The sequence below is a fragment of the Ambystoma mexicanum genome, chromosome 1q (assembly GCF_040938575.1).
Source record: "Ambystoma mexicanum isolate Mex_15411 chromosome 1q, UKY_AmexF1_1, whole genome shotgun sequence".
Classification (NCBI taxonomy): Eukaryota; Metazoa; Chordata; class Amphibia; order Caudata; family Ambystomatidae; genus Ambystoma; species Ambystoma mexicanum.
The window spans coordinates 303,909,668-303,930,656 of record NC_090922.1 but is presented as its reverse complement, the minus strand read 5'-3'; the positions used below and the strand labels follow the sequence as shown (position 1 = coordinate 303,930,656).

Here is a 20,989-nt window from a genome sequence, read left to right as displayed (position 1 = left end):
GAGCGCATTGCCCCTGAGCTATCCTTTGGGGGCAAAGAAGGTACAGGAAATGGGAGTGCAATGGGAAAATCATTTTGGCTTTTTTGTTTGAAAGGCAAGTTTTGAGAATTAACTCTCTGGGAAAAATCGTGTTTCAACACACAATAAGTGAAATGCAAGGCTTTGAGGATTCTGGTACGAGAATAAATGGGAATAAATGGTAAATTTTGTTTTGCACCACTCATACAAGAGAAATAGGATCCATGTTTGAGTAGGAGATTTAATAGCTGCCATGCCTTTTACCGGCCGCATCTGTAGCTGTAACAGACCCACCACCTTATCTCCGGTGTTTGCTCCCATTCATTGCCCTTAGTTTTGCCAAGCGGTACTATCCTGCAGCCTAAAATGGCCGCTGCAAATCCGAAGCCCAATGTGTTTATATTGGTTGCCTAGCAACCTACAGAGCTACGGCTTCCTAGCCAATCGCCCAAAACCGGAGGCGGAAACCGGCCTCACCAGACGAAGGCCTCCAGAACAAGGCCTATGCCTGACTGTGCCTGTCCAGGACTGTCAGGGACCAGCACACCAAACTCTGCCCCACGTATACCATCCTGCTTCCCATGCCTCCACTTCGCTCCAGAGTCCACCTGGGTATCACCAAAGACGTTAGTTGCTTCTAATGTGAGTACATTTTGCTTGAAACTGAAATGCCCTATGGTTAAACATTGTTGCCCCGCAATTTACTTGTTACACCATATATGAAAACAGTACCTAGTAATTCAGTCAATTTTTAACAATTCAGGTTCTCCATCGCCTGGTACCTATTGCCCCATACACTTTGCCTGATCACATTTTCTGGGTTATTACTGTTCGTGCTCATACTGTGTGGTTGATATTAGCATTGACTGCTGCCCATTACCGTACTTATTCATGTGATACCTTTTGCTATTACTAAATGTGCTTCTACCTAGTATGCAAATATTGTGTATGATTAGCATTTTTTGCCCAAATCTACTGCCCAATTCTGTATCTATGGCACATGATACCCCACTGACTAGCATCCTAACCGCACCCACCTGTACTCCAGTATCCTGCCAATCGCTTGCCATTGCCTCTGTGAACCACAGCATAACATTTGTCACCTCCTCTACCACAGACCTGCACGTCCGAATGGCCAGACCCCATCTTGTAGCTCTCCTCAGCATTGCAGCCACACATCTGCCTTACATCACCCCTGCCATGGGTCTCCCCCTCCTGGATACCTGCAGCCACCTCACCCCTGATGAATGGATCCACCGTTTCTCCACCACACCCACATCACTTGTCCCATGTCCACTCATCTCACGAAATTCCAGACTGGGGTCCCGCTTTAACCCCCTCCAAACACTCTCCAGAAACTACACTGCCCATCAGATCCCAATACTACTCCTATTCCAGATGCAATGCATATACAAATCTATCCAAAGGTTATAAAACACACCTCTATTGTCACACCTGACATCAAAGGAGCCCTGATTAATGCCTGCTCTCTAGTAGCCCACTCCTCCGATATTGCTGACCTCATTATCGCCAGCCAATTGGATTTTCTAGCTATCTCTGAAACTAGCATCAGGTCCATCTCTAGCACTAGCACTTCTGAACAACTACACCATTATTAGAGCAGACAGGACCTCAGGCATAGGAGGTGGCGTAGCATTCATCGCCAAATCCCACCTAGGACTCAGAGAATTTACCAGCACCCACTTCCCCTCTGCATAGTTGCTCTCAGTCAAACTACCCCTATCCCACTCAAGCACCAAACTCATGCATCTCATATATTGCCCACCTGGCCCCATCTCGTCATTCGCGGAAGGCTTTTCAACCATCCTCCCCCAAAATACCAAGCCCGGTTCTCTGATCATCCTCCTATGAGATATGAATCTAGGCATCCACGATTCCAAAGACACCAATGCCACCGCACTAGAGAACAACATCTCTCAAATTGGCTCAAATCCTGCATCCTCAACAATGAACCCTGTGCATGGTCAGACCACCACTGTATCACCTTTTCCGTCCAGGGAAAAGTTCCCACCGAATCCAAGACTACTACAATCCCTCCCACCCTAGCAAGGAATAAGCGCAACCTTACACCGCACATACTCCTCCCCATGCTCCTTCCTATCACTAATACTCCTCTGAACGTTGATACAAATCTTTCCAAACTAGTAGACACCTTTAACACACCTATGAAGCAAGCAATTGACCAGATTGCACCGCTCAAACTTCAAAAAGCTAAACCCTCCTCCCACTTAAAGAAATGATTTACTCCGGAACTGAAAGTACTCCAGAATGAAAAAAGATCAGCAGAGTCCTGGAGAAAAAAAAACGTTCCCGCAAATAAGGAAAAATACATGACTATTGCCACTGCTTACAAATAAACATCACTAGGACAAAGAAGGAAATCTATAATGAAAGACTCCAGAATGCTAAATCTAGCACTAAGGAACTTTTCACCACCCTGAGAGAACTAGAATCCCCTGCCCCTATCATCGACGACTGTTTTAAAAATGAGACCTTGTGTGCGAACATCCAAAAGGCCCTCTCAGACAAAAGAGCTCTCCAACGATCCAAAATCAACACCAAAAAGAACAACTTACCCCCTAACTCACATTCATTCAAAGACTCTAAGCATAAGATTCCAATGTGAGCTCCCTTCCAATTCTCTCAAGTCTCCATTAAAGATGTGCAAAATATTATCTTAGGAATTAAATTAATTTTTTTTTTTTTTTTTCTTTTTTTTTACGCTACTTACCTTGTACTGCACTTCCCCCCCCACCTCCTCCCCCCTGCACTTCCTCCTTTTCCCCTTACCTCTGCACTTGCGCGATCTGAATGACACCTGGCCTAGTAGGATCGTTTGTCTGTTTTCCCCTTGTTTCCCTCCCTCCCTGCCTCGTCGCGCCTTGAAACACTTGTGTATAGGCGCGTTACAAATACCATATCATATCATATCATATCATAACTAACTGTCATGGTGACATATGCCCCGCTGCAGTCATCAAGGACAATGCAAGAAAATTAGCCCCATTTGTCACTACTCTGATAAATGGCTCATTCAAAAACTGTGCAGTACCCAACAATCTCAAGGAAGCATGGGTCATGCCCCTATTAAAAAAAGCCTAATCTAGACCCCAATGTGCCCACAAATTATAGGCCCATCACATCGGTCCCATTTTTTCTTAAGATCCTGGACCACGCAGCCCATTTACAAATGCAAAAACACCTTGAAGACAACAACCTATTAGGCCTTTGTCAATCCGGATTTGGACCCAGACATGGTACAGAGACGGCACTGCTAGATCTCAAGATTCAGATTGATGAGCTTAAGGACAGAGGAAAGATTCCCATTCTCCTGCTCTTGGATCTATGAGCTGCATTTGACTTGGTAGATCATGAAATCCTCACTCAACACCTAACATCAGTTGCCGCCTTCTCACTGAATGCGGCAGCTGGATCAAATCCTTTCTCTCCAGTAGAACCACCAGGGTCTTTTCACCAACAGCTTCAGCACCACCAGTGCCCATTACCTGTGGTGTGCCCCAGGCTCTTGTGTGTTGCCCACACTCTGCAATATTTTCACCAAACTCCTATTTGACTGCCTCAATAATCTGGGTGTCACGTATACCAACTATGCAGACGATGCCCAGATCCTCGTCACACTCACTGGATGTCACTCTCAAGACACCAAACTGATTAACAAGATTTATCTAGAGATCCAACCTTGGATGGCCACTCATAGCCTTTGTTAAAACAAAGATATAACAGAGCTACTTATCATTGGTTCTCAAACTTGTTTAAACAAATTAGACTCCCGCTATGAGTCATTTAACATTCACGGGAATATCATTAAAGTCTCGTGGGAAGTCAAAACATCGGGTATTTACCTTGACTCCACGTTGACGCTAAATAGACAAGTTAACTCTTTAGTCTCCACCACAGCCTATTCTAACAAACTGATCAACGTCTGTAAACCCTTCTTATCTACCACCAGCTGTATCACACTAGCAAGAGCTCTCATTCTCTCCAAGCTCGACTATTGCAACACACTATTCATCGGGACCTCTGTACAAAACTTAAACAAACTCCAAGTGTTGTAAAATAATGCCCTTAGATTAGCCCACCTGGAACAGAATTACTCTCTGCACACTGGTCATCACTCATAAGTGCCTAGCCAATACAGCTCCTGCGTACCTGACAGCTAAATTCACAGGACACCAGACCAACAGACCCACCAGATCCAACTACCTCAACCAGTTTACAATCCCCAAATTCAAACTAATAACATCAGGAGGGGCCAGTTTCCCAGTGCTAGCAGCCAAACGATGGAACGCCCTCCCTCCTGACATCAGAGCATTCCCCGCTTTGTGGACTTTTAGAGCCAACATCAACGCCTGTCTCCTCAGTCCAAATGACTTCTAAGCATGTCATATCCTTCCTGATAACCACATACTCCCTGACGTGAGGTTATCTTTGATGGGTTGTTAATAATTTTGCTAATGTTCAAAATCTATATAAATATATGTGTAATTGCAACCAATAATAATTTGCCCCTGCCCTTGTTCTGATCTCCTGCTCATTGACTCTGCCTTTAAGGGGATCTGTAACACACCTCCAGTATCCATTTCTGTAAAAAGGTGAACTGTAACCCTTCCCCGCCTGGTGGTGTTTGTATTTGGTGTATGTAACTTTACTTCTCTGTCTCAGTAAGCACCCAGTTACCTTTGGGTGAGGTGTGCTATATAAGAAAATAAACTAAACTAACACAATTGTATTTAAAGGGATAGGGTGTTTTTCTATGGGGAATTAATTTTAGTTACACTTAATAAAATGTGCCAAGGGTCTACCGAGTTCCACCCTCTACACGCTTTGGGAGATGGAGATTAAGGCTAGCAGATTCCCCTCCACACCTTTGTTAGATTAATCTACTTACATGGGAGACCTTGGTTATGGGGCATGCAGGGAAGCAGCAGGGCTCTTCTGGGGACAGCACAGATCTGGTCAAAGGCTTTGATCAGTGATAGTCCCCAGCACCCAGTCATCCTTTGGCTCCTCAAATGGCAGGACAAACTAGCGTCCAGATTTCCCAGTCTCTGTCTCCTATACAAGTTTTAAGGCATTTCCAGGTAAACAGCTATTCTCCTGGCAAGGTTTACCCTGATGGCCTTGGTAGCTCTCCTTGCCTTTCTGCTAGTTGTTTCTCAAAAGAGTCCCGAAGTAGACTACCTCCAGGAATAGGGTGGAAAAGGTCAAGGCCCTCTCAGATTGAAAACTGATCTCTTATAGGGCTGATAACACTCACATATTATAAAAATTCCCACAATAGAGATTGGCTAGCTCTCTTTGCCCCCGCCTATTCCGCCGACAGCCTGCTGACAGGACAAGGACTTGGGAGGTGTGGATGATGGAGGCTGATGGAGGAGAAAGATTCATTATCCCTAAATGCCAGTTTGGTTTACCTTTTTGGTGTTCTTAAAATCTCACAACATGGCAGCTATCTTAATTTTTCACATAACTGTAGGCACATATATATTTTTGAGTTCTATATTTGATGGCAAGTCGGAAAATACTAATCTTATACTATTGCTATCTGGGACGAGCTACTGTTTTTTTTATTTGCTCCTGAGCTGAAATAGTAAAACTCTGACCCTTCAAGATTCAAACCTTAATTTCACAATCTATCACCACATCACTTTTCCATTTCCTCATAATTATAAGGACAAAATCATAATTTTGTTCATAACTCACATTTTATAAATCACACATAATTCATATTTACATGGTAGCAACAGGCTTCTTATCCCCTTTAATATGAGTATGGGATGACCTCTCTGGGATACACAATTCCCTTTTAATTAAAGACAATGTGGCCCACGGTTAATTTATGGTAGTGCATCAGCTGGAAGGTAATAGTTTCATATGTAGCCCCCACCTTTTTTTTAAGTTTCATTTCTATTCCATGACCTGACATGAACGTCTGTTTCTCAGGAGGGTCTGTTCCTACACAATGTTTCAAGATCCATTAGTTGCTCTGAAAGACATTTCTTGAGGTTGAGTCAGCCCTAAAAAAGTCATTTCTGTTGGCCACTAATGCACAGTTAATGGGGAGACCTGACCTTAAATGTAATTTCTGCTGGCTCATAAACTTAAAATCTAATTCTATATATTTCTTTTGCATTTAACTGAAACCCAGACCTGTTTTTTCAGCCAAAGTTCTTACTGTTGTGGTTTCATTTCAGTGGAAAGGCACAAGCTGCATCAATACCTCTGAAAATACAGCTTTTAAATTGACAAGATGTGTTTACATGTAACATTTAGTATTGCATCTGGGCCTATTGTTTACAAAACAATCTTTCTTTAAATACTGTTTTTACAGATATAAATTCACTTTTGAAATTATTCACACATAGGCCACAGTTCCATAACAACCAGTGTTCATTTTCACACAAAATGAAATAGGCCTTTCCCTTTAAATGCTGTCATTTTATAAGATGAAAACAAGTCTTTTTATTATGAACAAATGCAAAAAGCTTGGCTTAACTTTGTATTTCTGAATCACCATCTTGTGCTGTATAGAAGTCAATGTCACATGCTGCTATCTGTCTCTTTAAGTTGAAATTGTAACTTTTCATATTTTAGGAAAACAGCATTTCCATCCACACATGTCTTTTCCCTTTCATTGGGCATATCCAGCAGTTTTAAGCTCTCAGGTAGATTCCCTTTCACTTGGGCACCTGCCCATTTCAGTATAGTTGAAATAGGCCCATTTATTTTTATTTCACTATACCTTATGTCGGAAATGGCGGTTTTGTACTGGATTTTATATTTCAATGGTACTTAACATTAGCCAGCTTCACTCTCACAATAGGGGCCTCGCTTGGCCTCTCATTCTTTGTCACTCTAGGGCTATATTTGCACCCCACAACAGCATACAGTCTTACTTGGACACCGAGAAATGATCTATCCCATTATAATTTATTGATATGTTACAGGAAAGGGTGGCAAGATTTATAGGACTTGTTTTAAAAAAGGCAGCCCAGTGGGCGGTGGCACAAGCTGGGGTTGTCCACAAATACCCCTGGTTCTAGGGTGTCTTTAATCAAAGAAGATGGAGTGTCCACCCAACAGTGTATGTTCCCTTTGACTGAAGTCAGTAACTTCATGAATGACTTGAGTACCGCTTCTTCTGCAACACAGTACCTGCCAGCATTGCAAGTGCAGGACACTGTGCTTGGGCTATGGAAAACTGTTAAATTTTAGAATTGTACCTAGTACCAATGTACTTGCCAAACAATGACTCCAAGAAGGTGACAATCACACAGGCTCTCCTGTGTTGAATGCAAGTCTGAAAGAAATAGAACCATACATAGGGCCTAATTCACAGAAGCATTTTAAAATAGCAAACACCCATTGAAAAACGTTCTGTGAATTATGCCCATAATGTAGTTTGCAGAGAATTTTGGGACATGTAGTCCTTCATTTGCAATAATTACATGAAAACAAAAGGCATGCAATACAAATGCCTGGATTTATGGAACATAATTTGAGAACTATATTTAGAGATCTTTTAGGGAAACAAAAATTATTTTTCGAATATAGAAGGTTTCTTGAAATTTCTTAAGTAAAGCATTACACCCATTGGCTGATTTAAGAACTGTGAGCAGAAGAGACAATATGCATATGTTTAAATTAAGACATGGTCAAGTCTTTCCTTTTTCTTTAAGCAGTTGTTAGAATGAAAGGGTATTATTTAATCAATATAGCCTGAGCCTGTGGGAAATACAGGATGTTATGAGCTCGCATACCTGACTTGTGTTCTCTGAGCCTGACGGAAGGGAGGGTGCTTAAGGAGGGCTATAGGATCATAAAACCCTGTATTTCACAGCATTTCTAGGCAATTTAGCTGTTAGCACCCGGTCAGCGATTGGCTGTGCTGGACTGGAGTTCCCTATAGGCCTTGTCAGTCTTTCTTTTGAACCCAGCTTTACCTCTCAGACCCACCTCTGCACACATTCACAAAGCCAATGCTTGTACATACAGCCAGTAAGCAAGCCTAGACAAGATGTGGATTGATCAAAGAAATAAAGCATGCTGTCTATTATATATATGTTCTGTGGCACTGCAGGTTAATTTCATCATGCATAACAGCAGGCAGGTAGCAAGGCTGCATAACTGCACAACCAATGTCTAAAAATCTGGCCAGGCAGGCACCTATCTCAGGGTCCTTTGGAGTGTTGTTTAGTCTTTACAACTTGGAGAGTCTACAGCGATCTATTGTTGATGGATGTAAACTGGCCACTCACTCCTGTCTATTGCTCTCGCATCACTTTGCTTTCTGACAACTGTAGTCTGACATTCAAAATGATAGATGAGATTACAAGGGCATTACTTGTATTCTTAAGGATAGGAGCTACAAGCCATGATGTTCAGGACACCACATGGGTCGTGTCCTGAACATCATGGCTCTGCAGGTTTTATGAAATGAGTGTGAATGATGAAGGAGCAGTGTTAGGTGAGAAAAGGGAGCAGTAGTTTGCCAACACTGCAAGGTTTATTGTAATTCCTCTCCACCAGTTCCACAGTTAGTTTCCATGTAGTTTATTGCTATGCATTAGAAGAGAAAACATAGATGTTCACTTGTCACATAGACGCGTTCCCTTGATTCCTATTTCCACAGGTGCAATGTGAAATTCATGCCCTAAACCATGTTCCTTCCAGACACATGACACCTGCTTTCCTTTACTATTACCTATGTGAATGTCAGTGTGCTACCTTAATGTGCCTGCTGTAGAGAGACCGGGTTGTACCCTGTGATCAGTGAGGGTGATAGTGCAGAGAGTTGATCTGCATGCTGCAGGGATGAGTGTGTGTGTGTGTGTGCAATAAAGGAAAGGGCTGCTGGCTAGTGGAGCCATCAATTATGGGAGGGAGCAAGGTCCTGCCAAGGAAAGAAGAGTCAAGAGTGCAGTCATTCATATAAAAAGGAAAGTCTAGGCAAAAGGAAGGGTCAACGGGTGGATCAGTGGAGCAAGAAGTTTAGGTAAGAGTCGCGATGTGGGAAATGAGGTGAGGACCTGTCATTGGATGCAGCGCCACTGGTGCAGCATCCAGTAAAGGAAAGGACTCCAGGTGCCGTGCAGTAATGGAATGTTAGGACTGGAATTCCTGATGAGCTGCAGTAATTCGGTCATGCTGCAATCCTTTATTTCCTTATTCCTTTTGAGAACTGCTCTGTGTGCAGAAGAAATTCTGCTGCCTTGATCGTTAAGTGTAATTTCAAGACCCTAAAAGAAGCAATTATTATTTCAGTTGATGGAGCATGTGCCAGTATTATCTGACTAGTGTGCTTCCCACTAAAAAAACTGCAAGCATGGAGTTGGGCTGGTTATCCATAAGGGTGTGCAGCTTTTTCTTGGCCGAGTTGAGTTATTTGATGATTACAGACACAGGCTCATACTTGTACAAAACCTCTAGCTCAAGGCATTGACATGTGGTTAACAAAGGGGGTCTGTTCTGACGTGCAATGTTTTTTTTGGGGGGGCTACTTATTGATTGTAGTAGGCCTAGGTAATTTCTATTGTGTCCAAGAAAATACAAAAACACTTTAAATGTGAGTATGTACAAGAAGGAGTTCAGACAAAAATAGATATCAATCTGACAGCTTTTAAATTTATTTTGGTGCTGGATGCATTTAGTAGTCATGCATCAGTAGTATTAATAAAGAGGTTTTTGTGGATAAAACAAACAGAAATGCAAAAAATTAATTCAAAAATACTGAGTGTGCAGGGAGGTTAATTCACAATCTTAGCCTTGCCCTCACACGATTGCTATGACAAGATAAATTGCAGAAATGCAAAGATAAAACATGATAGTGCTTTAAAGAACACTGTGTAACCACCACCTCTAGTGACAAGTGATTAACGTGTATTCAATACAAGACAACCAAAACAGAAGCAGTAAATGAGGAAACTCTTGGTTGTCTGTAGCCAGGCTGGAGGGTAACCTAACATGTGGTCGACGTCTAGATATAGATCAAAAAGATGTTGGGACCAGGAGAAGTATGTAAATGTTGGTCCTTAAGACGTTTCGGCTAAGTGCCTTCATCTTGGGCCTGGAGCAGGTCTCCCTAGGATAGAGATATGGGGACACTATTAGTGTCTGAATTAAGAGTTAAAAACTGTTTTTTAAAAACACAAGACATAATCTATTCCAAGAATATGGCACACCACTATAAAATCAGGGGCAGGGGAGACAGGAGACTGACCTTAGGGGCTGCAATGCTGCATGAATCTGGAGATTGCTTGTGGCACCAGAGTAGCGTGAGGTGCAGGATAAAGTAGGCTTCTAAGCGCTAACAGCAGGCTTAGAAAGGCTGCAGGATTCAAAAACACATACAGTTCTAGGTAAATTTTCAGTTGCTGGTAGTCAAAACTGGAGTTTGGTGACTTAAGTGCATAAAAGTAGCAAGCGCTCACCTTGCTAGGTAACGTCTGTGTGGAAAGTCACAGGAGAGGCATGGGATGCCGGTAGATTGGCAAATGGCCGCAAGATTTCGGACCTGTATGGAATGATGGCTGGGTGAAGCCAAAAACGATTTCTAATCTGTAGCTGTTAAGAAAACGAGATATGTGCACCCGTTTTGTTAGATAGTGTAAATAAGGTCTGCAATATAATGCAAAGATTATGGGTTCTGATTACCTGGAATTCGTGTCCCGAGCTTAATGCAGGCTGGCGAGTAGAGTCGCGAGCTTAATGCAGGCTGGCGAGTGGAGTCGCGTGTAACTTGCGACTGGAGCGCCACGTACACACAAGGAAAATCCCCAAAGAAAAAAGCCGAGCTGTGCACGGCTGTGCTGGATGCGCATGCGCGCCTGGAGTAGTGTTTGTTCTACTGACCGGCGTGTGCGCATGTTCGTGCCCGAGTTCCTGCATCGTTTCTATGCAAGCCTGCCATTGTGGGATGCTAGTCACTTGAACGTGCGCATTGGGAAATGGAGTGCCCAGTTCTTGGTGAACATGGAGTGGAAAAGCTCATGTATATGCCCTGTGACTTGTGTAGGCTGTATGGAAGTTTGGAGGTCAGATGTATTTAGCAACTCATATTTGAGGGGGCAATATATACAATCAATGTAATGCTGTATTTAGAGAACAAGTAATTGGGTGCTCCCCACTTGAATGGGAGTATAGTTGTAGGGGCCGTGTTGGAAGACATGCGGCTCCTACAAGGTAGCAAATTGAGCGTAAATAAAATGCAGTTTTTCAACTACCCCCAGTGGGGACAACGCAACCAGAGGAGGAGAACCAACCGAAGGTTCTAACTGAAATAACAATTTTCAACTTATCAGGATATGTGCTTTCCAAAGAAGAAACTTCCATCCTCACCATTCCATCCTCGCCATTCAAAAGCTCTGCTCTGTGGCCAAGCCACGCCAAAGCATGAGGAAGCACACTTGTGATAGCTGGGGGCAGCCACTATAGGCTCTGGGAGGAACGTCACAAGCAGAAGGAGCCCCAGATCGATCCCAGATGTTTCCCCATTCAAATACTCTGCTCTATGGCAAAGCCGAGGCGAAGGGCAAGGTAACACAGTTATGGCAGCTGGGGACAGTCGCTCTAGGCTCTGGAGTAACATTGCAGGGAGGAAGAGCCGCACATTGATCCCTCCTGTGTCCGCTTTCATAAACTCTGCTCCAAGTTGAAGCCACAGCGAAGTCTGAGGAAGCACCGTCATGGCAGTCTGGGCAGTGAGCAGTGGGTAGTGAGCCATCAGTGCCTTTTTTGTTCCATGAAGGTTTGCCGGCTGCACGTGAACACTGCTATAACCCTTATGCAGGGCAGAAAGTGGATCAATTATCCAAATCTCTCTCGGCTCTGTGAGACTGCGTTCAAAACTAGTTTTGGAGACGTAGTAATCTGGTGACTGGCAAATGCAAAGAAGGCTGTAGGTTTACAATCAGCTTTTTTACAAGGCACTAACTACTTTATTTGTATATGGAACAAGGGAACAAGATAGTGCCAAAAGGAAAACAGTAGAATACCATATGATTCACAAGAGAGTTACCCAAGTTATAATGCTATCAAAACAATGGGTGGAGTGTCTGGTGGAGTCCCAAAAAAGATCAGGGATGCATTTCCAAATGTACACTTCATCCATTGCCAGGGCCTCCAGCTAAATCTGATTATGAAGCAGGCTCTATATAGAGCGAGTCTTCTATGCGGGTCTGTCTGACAATCACCATCTTGTAGCACAGAGAATATGTCATAAAATAATTCAAACTATTTCATCAGCCTTGTTTGAGCTCAGAGCTGTAGTTGAGGCCGGTGAGCTTATCCAAACTGTGGGAGGCATCAGATGCTTCTGCTTCCTCTTCTTACTGCATGATATAAAGCTGCATGTTGTCACTCTGTACAATCAGCTGCAAAAGTGATGCTATGTCTATATATGCAGAACGTGACAGCAAACTTTGTCAGTAGTAAGGTGAGGGAATTCACAGATCTTTTCAATTTCACACTAATGCAATTTAGAAATGAAAATTCTGGTTTGACCTTTCAGAATCCCCACTCGAATGGGGTTTTCAGCTTACCCATCACATGAAAAGGAGCACAAGACGAGAGACTGGAATTATTAGTCTAGACATTGGAATGCCGTACAGAAATGTTCATCTTTCAAACATAGTGCCATGCAGGAATGAAATAAGCATTTTCAAAAATTGGGTTTTCTTCTACCAAATTTCCAACGAACCAACAAGATCAAGGAATACGTAATGATAAAAAGGGTCAAACTTTTAAAACATTTGGGGTGGTATGTTACATTTTACAAGTGAAATTGTATTTTGTGAATTCACAAATGCATTTGGTGCATGCGCAAATGGCATTAGTATCAACACAGATACATCTGCACTGTGTTTGCGCTGGTACTGATCCCATATGCGCTCACAATATTATCATTTTAGAATTTATTGTGATAGCACCAGTGATCTTGACCTTTCCTTAACTGTGCCGGCTTCTGAATTTAATGATGATCATATTTATCAAAAGGGTTGGTATGCCTTGAACAAACAGCTCTGTGAGAAAATGCCACCTGGCAAGGATGTAGAAGCCCTTGCTTTTTTGATTTTCATTAATTAATTAAATGATGCAGCCATTCAATCTCAGAAGGAGTGGTCAGCTAACCAAATCACCTTTTCATTAAGCCCCATGTCAAAAGTACAGTGGCATACGTGCCCTGCTGTATCAGTTCCCTTATCTGCAACCCCTGTTCTCTAGTAGCACAGAGCAGGTTCAAAAGTCAAAAGTGCCCTTTTGAAAGCTGCTCTGACAGCCAACTCACTGCAGCGCAGAGGCTGCATCTAAATCTGCACACCTGTTCCAAAACAACCTAATTATGAGAAATGATGATTCTGGTGGCAGTTTTATCCTTACACATAAGCCATAGCTGAGTTTGGGGTGGCTGGTAATTCAAATAATTATTAAAGACACATTTGATTTTAATCATGTACATTTCAACACTGTGAGCACAGCTCGGCTGTGGAAGGGCTGTGTATTCTTGTCAGACAACTTGTCTCTGCCAGCCAGCAGGATAGGAAACTGAAAAGCTATGCTTCTCTATTGATCCTTCGTGAGTTTGGGTAACACCTGTCTCCAGCAGGACAGCCACTCAGCAGGAGCTGTCCAGGCAAACAGAAATAAAAGGGCATGCCCTGAACAGAATTAGTAGTCTGATACAAGGGTGTTGCATACCAAAGGGCCTTTGATCGTATGGCAGTGCAGTCAGTTTGAGCTCAGCTTTGTTTCTCTCTGTGCCTCTCCTTCCTTCCTGTCCCCTCCACTTCCTTTAGCACAAAGCACTTTGGGTATCATGAAAGAAGGCAAAGACCACTCGTCATAAGGAAAGGGATTGGACTACTTAAAGTAGACTTGCCTTTGCCCAATCCCCTGTGGGATTTTACCCATAAAAGAAGGGATCTACTACCGTCTTGATTCACCTCTCAATGGTACAGGCATCAAGGAAGAATTCATGTGGCCCTCTTTCCAGATCCCTCCACAAGTGAGGCGAAGATTGAGTGTTCCAGTCTCTGCTCCCTTACCACTATCAGGGCACATTGAGGGTGACCTGCTGCTGGGGCAAGGCCTGTCTCTCTGCCAGCTGCACCAGTACACAAGAGCTCACTCACAGGGAAGTACCCCTGCAAATATTGGCCAGCCTACCCCTGTTAGAACAAGAGAATAAGGACTATATGTTGTCCCTGAGCCTCTGGATTGGGACTCGCAACAACAAGAGAGCCAAAAAAACTGGATCCCTGTTTTCTGCTGTCAAATTGCTTCAGGAAATATTCAGAACAACTGGGCCCACCAGTGCTACTTTTGGAACTCTTTTGAATTTCAAACTGCTGCTTATTGCACCTTTGAACCAGCTTGATCCTGCAGTGTACCAAGCCGATGCTGCCCCTGTTCGGCTCGAATTTCTCATTCATCTGTGGACTTCAATTCAAACTACTGAAAGCATATAACCATACATCGATCCAAACCCATGGTTATCAATGCCTCAAACCGGCTCGACATTGAATCGCTGCCTCGTATAACCGAGCATCGGACCATCAAGATCACAGCTTCGAACCTTCACCAGATCGCAACACAAATTGATGGAGTGTCACTCATCGAATCCAGCCAGCAGTAACCACTCAAACTGGCCTGAGCCTCAAACTGACCCTGGTGAGCCCTCCAAACTGCATTGCTTGAATTCCACCTTGGAACTGCTCTGAGCTACCACTTCAAACGACTAGATGCCTCCTCCTCGGTTGGACTTACACAACTTACCACATCCTAACCTGGTTCAACCCACTCGCTTAATGATAAGAAGCCTGGTTCGGTGCCATCTATCAAACAGACAAGGTACTGTTTGAAGGCCTCTGCCTTGACCTCAGAGACTCATAAGCCATCCTTTTTGCACCTTTTCACGATGACATGTTGGGTGTCCTGACCCACGTTTGAGCTATCATGCTGCAACATTTGGTGCTGTGGGCTTAGAAAATCCAAGATGGCCAAAAAGCCCACAAGTGCGCCAGAATCCAGGAGAACCACGCAGTTTGTGCGCACACCAAAATGGTTACCTAACTTGCCACCCACCAGTGTAAAGAAAGATCTTTGTTAACAAAATCCACTGTTACTGATGTCAAAAAGTTGCTGAAATCGTGGCTCATTGGACCACTTTAAAGATTCAACCCTTTTGTGGGGTTCCACATAACCATATTACTGTAAGGAGCCCCATCAAAACAATGTTAAGCAAGGATTATTTACTACCATGTAAGAACCATTCCTGTTTAGAATGCATTAATCCAAGAAAGATCCCAAAATTGCATGCACTACCAACAAAATCCTCAAGGCGGCGCTAGCGGTCTAAACTCTGACAGGAGAACTGAGTGCAGTTGCTGACAAAGGGATTTGACTCAGCTGACTTCAAAGGCTGCATTTTAATTAAAAATTAGCCACCTGCTGTTCCCAGAGGCCTGAAGCCTGGGAAACCCTCTCACCTCCAGAGATTCACACCAGGAGTTAGAATCTCACATGACCTCTTGATTGATAGAAGGAAGACTGGCTGGGAGCCTCCTGGAGACCACACAATAGGCTCTTGCAATTGAATAGGATATGTTGATTTTGACTGTTTCCTGTCAACAAAGGCCTGCCTGCCAGAAGACACATGTGACTGACCCACCCAAGTCTTGGAGGCGGACTCCAACACTCTGAGAACTGAATTGAAAGCAAAACATATATTACAGAAACACTGATAACTCTTTGTAATCAAATGACAGAAATGTATAACTTTGAGAGCCTTAATTTAAAAAATGTACCTTCAATTCAAGCCCAAACTCCAATTTGTGTGATGTTCTGGGGCAAAACCCTGCTATTTATGTATACTACAGACTCTGTGTTTAAGCTAGAGACATGTTAATTTACTGGAGTATGTATGGACAGGCCGTGTACATGTGTACAAATCTGGAGAAAAATCTGATGTTGCAAAACCACTAAAAAGCACAAAATATTGCCATTTCTGAATGCAAGCCCCCAGGAAGAGCAGAGTTTGAACAGGGGCTACCATCAGTAAATGCATGATGGATGCATGTAATTTCAAACCACTGTGTATCTATGAAATGTGCATTTTGATCAAATATAGATTTTGTGGGCAAACTGACCAGGGGAGGATCCTCTGACCCATAAAACCTACAGCATCACTCTGACTCACAGTTCCTTCCCCAATCATGGGAGAGGGGAGAATTGGGCCAATGGGCAGTTGAGAGAGGGGCTGGCTAGTGATGCTGCACACACACCCACTTTCAAAACACATAAAAGCAGACAGTCAGGACAGATAGGGACATTCTATTCCATCTGCTGCGGGACGCTCTGCCGGGAAAATCCATACTTTACCTCCATCAACCTCCAGAGAGCCAACATAGAGACTTCAATCTATCCACCTTCAGAGACCAAGACTTTACTTCAGAATTTGTAGCAGAGATGTCAACTACAAGCTAAATCCCTCTTTAGCAGGCCTCAAATCATTGCCATTATCACAGCCAGGCGAGCTGTTTGAATTCTTTGCAAGAACTCTTGCCATTTGCCAGAGAGCAGTGTTGTATCCAGAGAGAGACCAGCTGAACCGGAGACCGCTGTATCCGGACCCACAGACCTGATCAGAACCAGAGACCCAGACCAGACCAGCAGAGTAGAGCAGACCCCGACGCTGTGCGCAGAGACCGTCCGTGGCGAGTGAAGAAAACCTGACCAGATCCGTGGCGAGGCCCATTCTATTTCTAAATATATTGTGAGTACCTAACAGAACTGTGCAGAACCAATCTCTTAGTTAAAATAATCTAATCCAAGCTATTTTAATCTAAGTAGAACTGCCTCCTAACTGTCACCTGTCATTTGCAAAGCTGTCACCTGTCATTTCTAGTTGCTAGCTGTCACTTGTTACTTTGAACTTTAAAATTTCAAATCTGAAAAACGACCTTTACCATATCGCTCATATCTCCGTGACCGTTTGTCTTAGAGACTTGCAGTAACTTTCCTCTGAAAGCTGGGAATCTTGGCTTTTCAATGAACCTAGAACTGCATACCTATACTTACAATCGCGAAAAACACACTCGCGAATTTTACCGCGATTTGCAAATTTCTCCATGTGTGAAAACAGCAGCTTCCTTGCTTTCCTTGCTAAAAATTCGTTTGCCTCTTAAGGACCATCCCTGAATCATTGCTAGAGTGAGCCTGGACTAATATTAACTTGATACCACTCACCCTGAACCTCTAGAGGGAATTAAAAGCATTTTAGCATATTTTTCACTTCATTGCCAGCACATATAAAAGCATTTTGGGCCTGTGTTTCAAACTTCTGTAGTCTAAGCTTGCTGGGGTGAACTGAATTACATTTGATTGCATTTCTGAGAACTGTGTGCTTTCCTTCCATTTCCTTGCATTGCATAAAGGGGGGAGGGAATTGTCCAAGAAAGTGATTACATTGTCTTTTGCTGAAATCCTATCAAGTTATTTTCTGTACTGCATTTCATTCCACATTGCATCCATTTGAAACCATCAAAGTATTGTTGCTATCTTATCCATCCTACAACCACTCATCATTGATTATAAAGAAGTGTGCTAGTGCCAGACTATCCATTATTGATTACTGCTCAGACTAAGTGCGATATTCAATTATTAATTATTATAAAGTGTGATATATATATCTATTGTTTAAATGATCAAATAAACCTTTTAAACTTGCAAAACAGAACTACTTCTTGGCTCATTGGGGTCAGGGGGATTCCAAGAGAGGGGTGTTATATAGGGGTAGTCATCCAGAACGCATGAACTGGACATAAAGATATATCAATAAGGGTTTCCATTCAGTATCCCAGACTAGGCATTGACTTAGCTGTAGTGTTGAATTGAATCCTCTTAAAGACACATATATTTTCCTTCTTGCTGAGTATCCTCCGCGCTTGTATCTTTACATTCTGCATTTTTCTGCCTTCCTTTAAAGCTTCTGTCTTCCTTTAAAGGTATGGGTTTTTGATAGTGTTTTGACTTGTCAGTTGTGCATTAAAGTTTATATTTTTAGAGAACCTTTACTGGACATTCCTTTATTTTGAGCTGTTGTACTATTGCTGTTTGGATTGCTACCATTTCACATTTGTAATTCCCTTAATAGTGTAGCCTATCCTTTGCCCACAATACGACATAAAGTGAAGAAGCTATATCTCTTATCTGTGCCTGTTTCACCTTTATGATTGGGTTCACTGTTGTTTTATAGAAGTGTATAGGCTGAGTAGACGGTTTAGCCACTACTCATACTTGAACTCCCGCGGGTCAGAAGTCATTTAGTCACAATCCCTTCTTCTTTCTTGTTCCAGGTCACCTGATGAAGATGGGATATGGACATTGCATGTCTAACTATACAAAAATGAGAATCCTTGCCACCTTTTGTATTATACTCAGTGTTAGTGTGGTGTATAGACTATGCATAATCTATTATTATACCAGACAGCAGACAACTGCATGCTTAACCTGTTCCAACTCTGACAAGGCACCAGCCTCTTCTGTACAGGCCGCAATGAAAGGGATTGCTGATGGAATATGGACATTGGATTCAGGAGGTCGGTTAGGCAACCAAATGTGTGATTATGCCAGTTTGTATGCTTTGGCCAAGCTAAATGGGCATCAAGCTTACATACTTCCAAAAATGTTTGAGTTTCTTGCTCCTCTCTTCAAGATTACTCTGCCACTTCTGCCTAATCAGGTGGCTCAGAATATCCATTGGATTAACTATCCACTGGACATGTCGATGCATGACCAGCACAAACAAATTGAAGGAAAATATATCAAATTTGGGGGCTATCCTTTTTCATACAAATACTATGATGACTTCAGAGATGAAATCCGTAAAGAATTCACCTTCCATGAATTCATCAGGAAAGAGGCTCAGGACTATCTGTTCAAGGTAAAAAGCTCTCGGAAAAATGTCACATTTATCGGGGTTCATGTTCGCAGGGGAGACATTGCGGCGCACATAACTAGACGTTGGAGAGGAGTGATAGCAGATAAAGCTTATATGGACAAAGCCATTGGCTACTTTAGGAAAAAGTACCATGAGCCTGTCTTTGTGGTGGTAAGCAATGACATGCAGTGGTGCAAGGAGAATATTAATGCCTCCAATGGGGATGTCTACTTCTCTGGGGATGGCATTGAATCATCTCCACAGAAGGACTTTGCTCTCCTAGCGCACTGTAACCACTCCATCATGACCGTTGGCACCTTTGGCATCTGGTCGAGTTTTCTAGCAGGAGGAGAAACTGTCTACCTCGCTAACTTTTCACTGCCTGGATCAAAAACCCAAACCTACCCGTCTGATCAAATGTATCGTCCAGAATGGATAGGGGTGACCGGGGACCTTTCACCAAAGAAGCCATAAAAGAAATAACAAAACAGAATTAGCTGCTCAATTCTCTGTCATCACTCACTTTAGATTAAAGAGCTGTATAAAATAAAAACTAATTATTATTATTATTGTTATTATTATTGTTATTATTATTATTATTATTATTATTATTAAGTTACCAAAATGTTCATTAAAAACACTTTACAAAATGTTTAATTGTAAAACTAAGAAAGAGAGTGATGGAAGCATGACATTCCTTCTCACTCTGCCACCCTTCCAGGAAATTGAAATATAAAATAATGGAGAAAATGTTTTGACAAGGAAAACCAAACCAAATGTGAAAGTAAAATAAAAATCAACATTAACAACTTTGGAAACTATCTAAGGGGAGGGCCTTTACCAGGCAAGATAAACATGTTGTGATTTTGGTCCAAGACCTGCAAAGTGGTATTGCCACAAAATCTCCCTTAATTAGTCACAGTAAAAGTAACAGAACAATTAGAAATATAAATGCTGACCTGCTCAACTTGAGCAATGTAATGATTAATTAGAATATCGGATGGGTACCGTCACACAACAAATGTAAAAAGCAAATATTTAAATATGCCGGTGTTAATGGCTGCTGGGGATTTAGATTGCACTAGTAATGTCACTGGTAAAAATGACGGCAGTTGAGGTTTAGGAACCGCGACCTGCTTCTGTGAAAGTATTTTCAGTCACTTTTAAGGACTTTGTGAGGATACATCTGTGCTTTGTTTTGTAGAGCATTCCTGTAATGTTGTTAATTTACAAGAGGTGTGTGATCAGTGTCTGAATATTAATTTACAAGAGGTGTGTAATCAGTTTCTGAATAAATATAAGATAATGATATTATTGTTTTATGCTCTGAAATCACTGATGACCAAAGTAATCTGTCTTCTAAATTTGGTGTACTTTAGATCTCTGTTTTGAGATAGTTGGAGGGGGCAGGAGAGGTAGGAGGTGTGAATGGAGAAGGGACATTTTTATACCCTCCTTATGACCCTGTCTGTAGCTTTACCGCACCATGACCAACATTCAACCAAACATGTGCGGGGACAGCTGAAGTCCTCCAAGGCTTGCATCTGTAGTGATGAAGCCTCTGGCCTCTTTTCTCGATGCTGGCTGTCGGAAACAGCTGTATTATTATGGATTAGTCCCTTAAGCTTAGTTTGTTTCACCCCCATTTCCCTGTTGGCCAATGCAATACTAATAGAGGACTATCAATTGTGGAACCAGTTGCAACTCACTATCGTGTGTCTTTACATTGAAATGAAGCCAAGTTTACACTGTCCGATTCATATATATATATATATATATATATATATATATATATATATATGACTAGCATGCTTGTGTTTGAACAAGAAAGTTAAATATCAGTGTTTCCCATTTTAGCATTATTAGTGGCTGACCTTGCTAAGGAGAAGAGAACAATAGCGTTTCCCATAACAGTCATTTTCAGGTGTGTCAGCTTATCACAATAAAGCGTTGTAACATACTATGTTTTGATTAGTATTAACATGTACATCT

General features: G+C 42.4%; 1 protein-coding gene across 4 annotated transcripts in view; it reads left to right on the top strand.

Moving 5' to 3' along the window:
* The window catches only part of LOC138521276 (galactoside alpha-(1,2)-fucosyltransferase 2-like), a 240,485-nt gene extending 219,760 nt beyond the window's left edge, over window positions 1–20,725 (top strand). For all 4 annotated transcript variants that reach the window (XM_069634011.1, XM_069634003.1, XM_069634019.1 and 1 more), the window contains one exon: window positions 18,414–20,725. In XM_069634011.1, the coding sequence (XP_069490112.1) occupies window positions 18,422–19,471 (1,050 nt within the window). In that variant the 5' untranslated portion in view covers window positions 18,414–18,421 and the 3' untranslated portion in view covers window positions 19,472–20,725. The remainder of the gene's footprint in view (window positions 1–18,413) is intronic.
* Window positions 20,726–20,989: the final 264 nt, after the last annotated feature.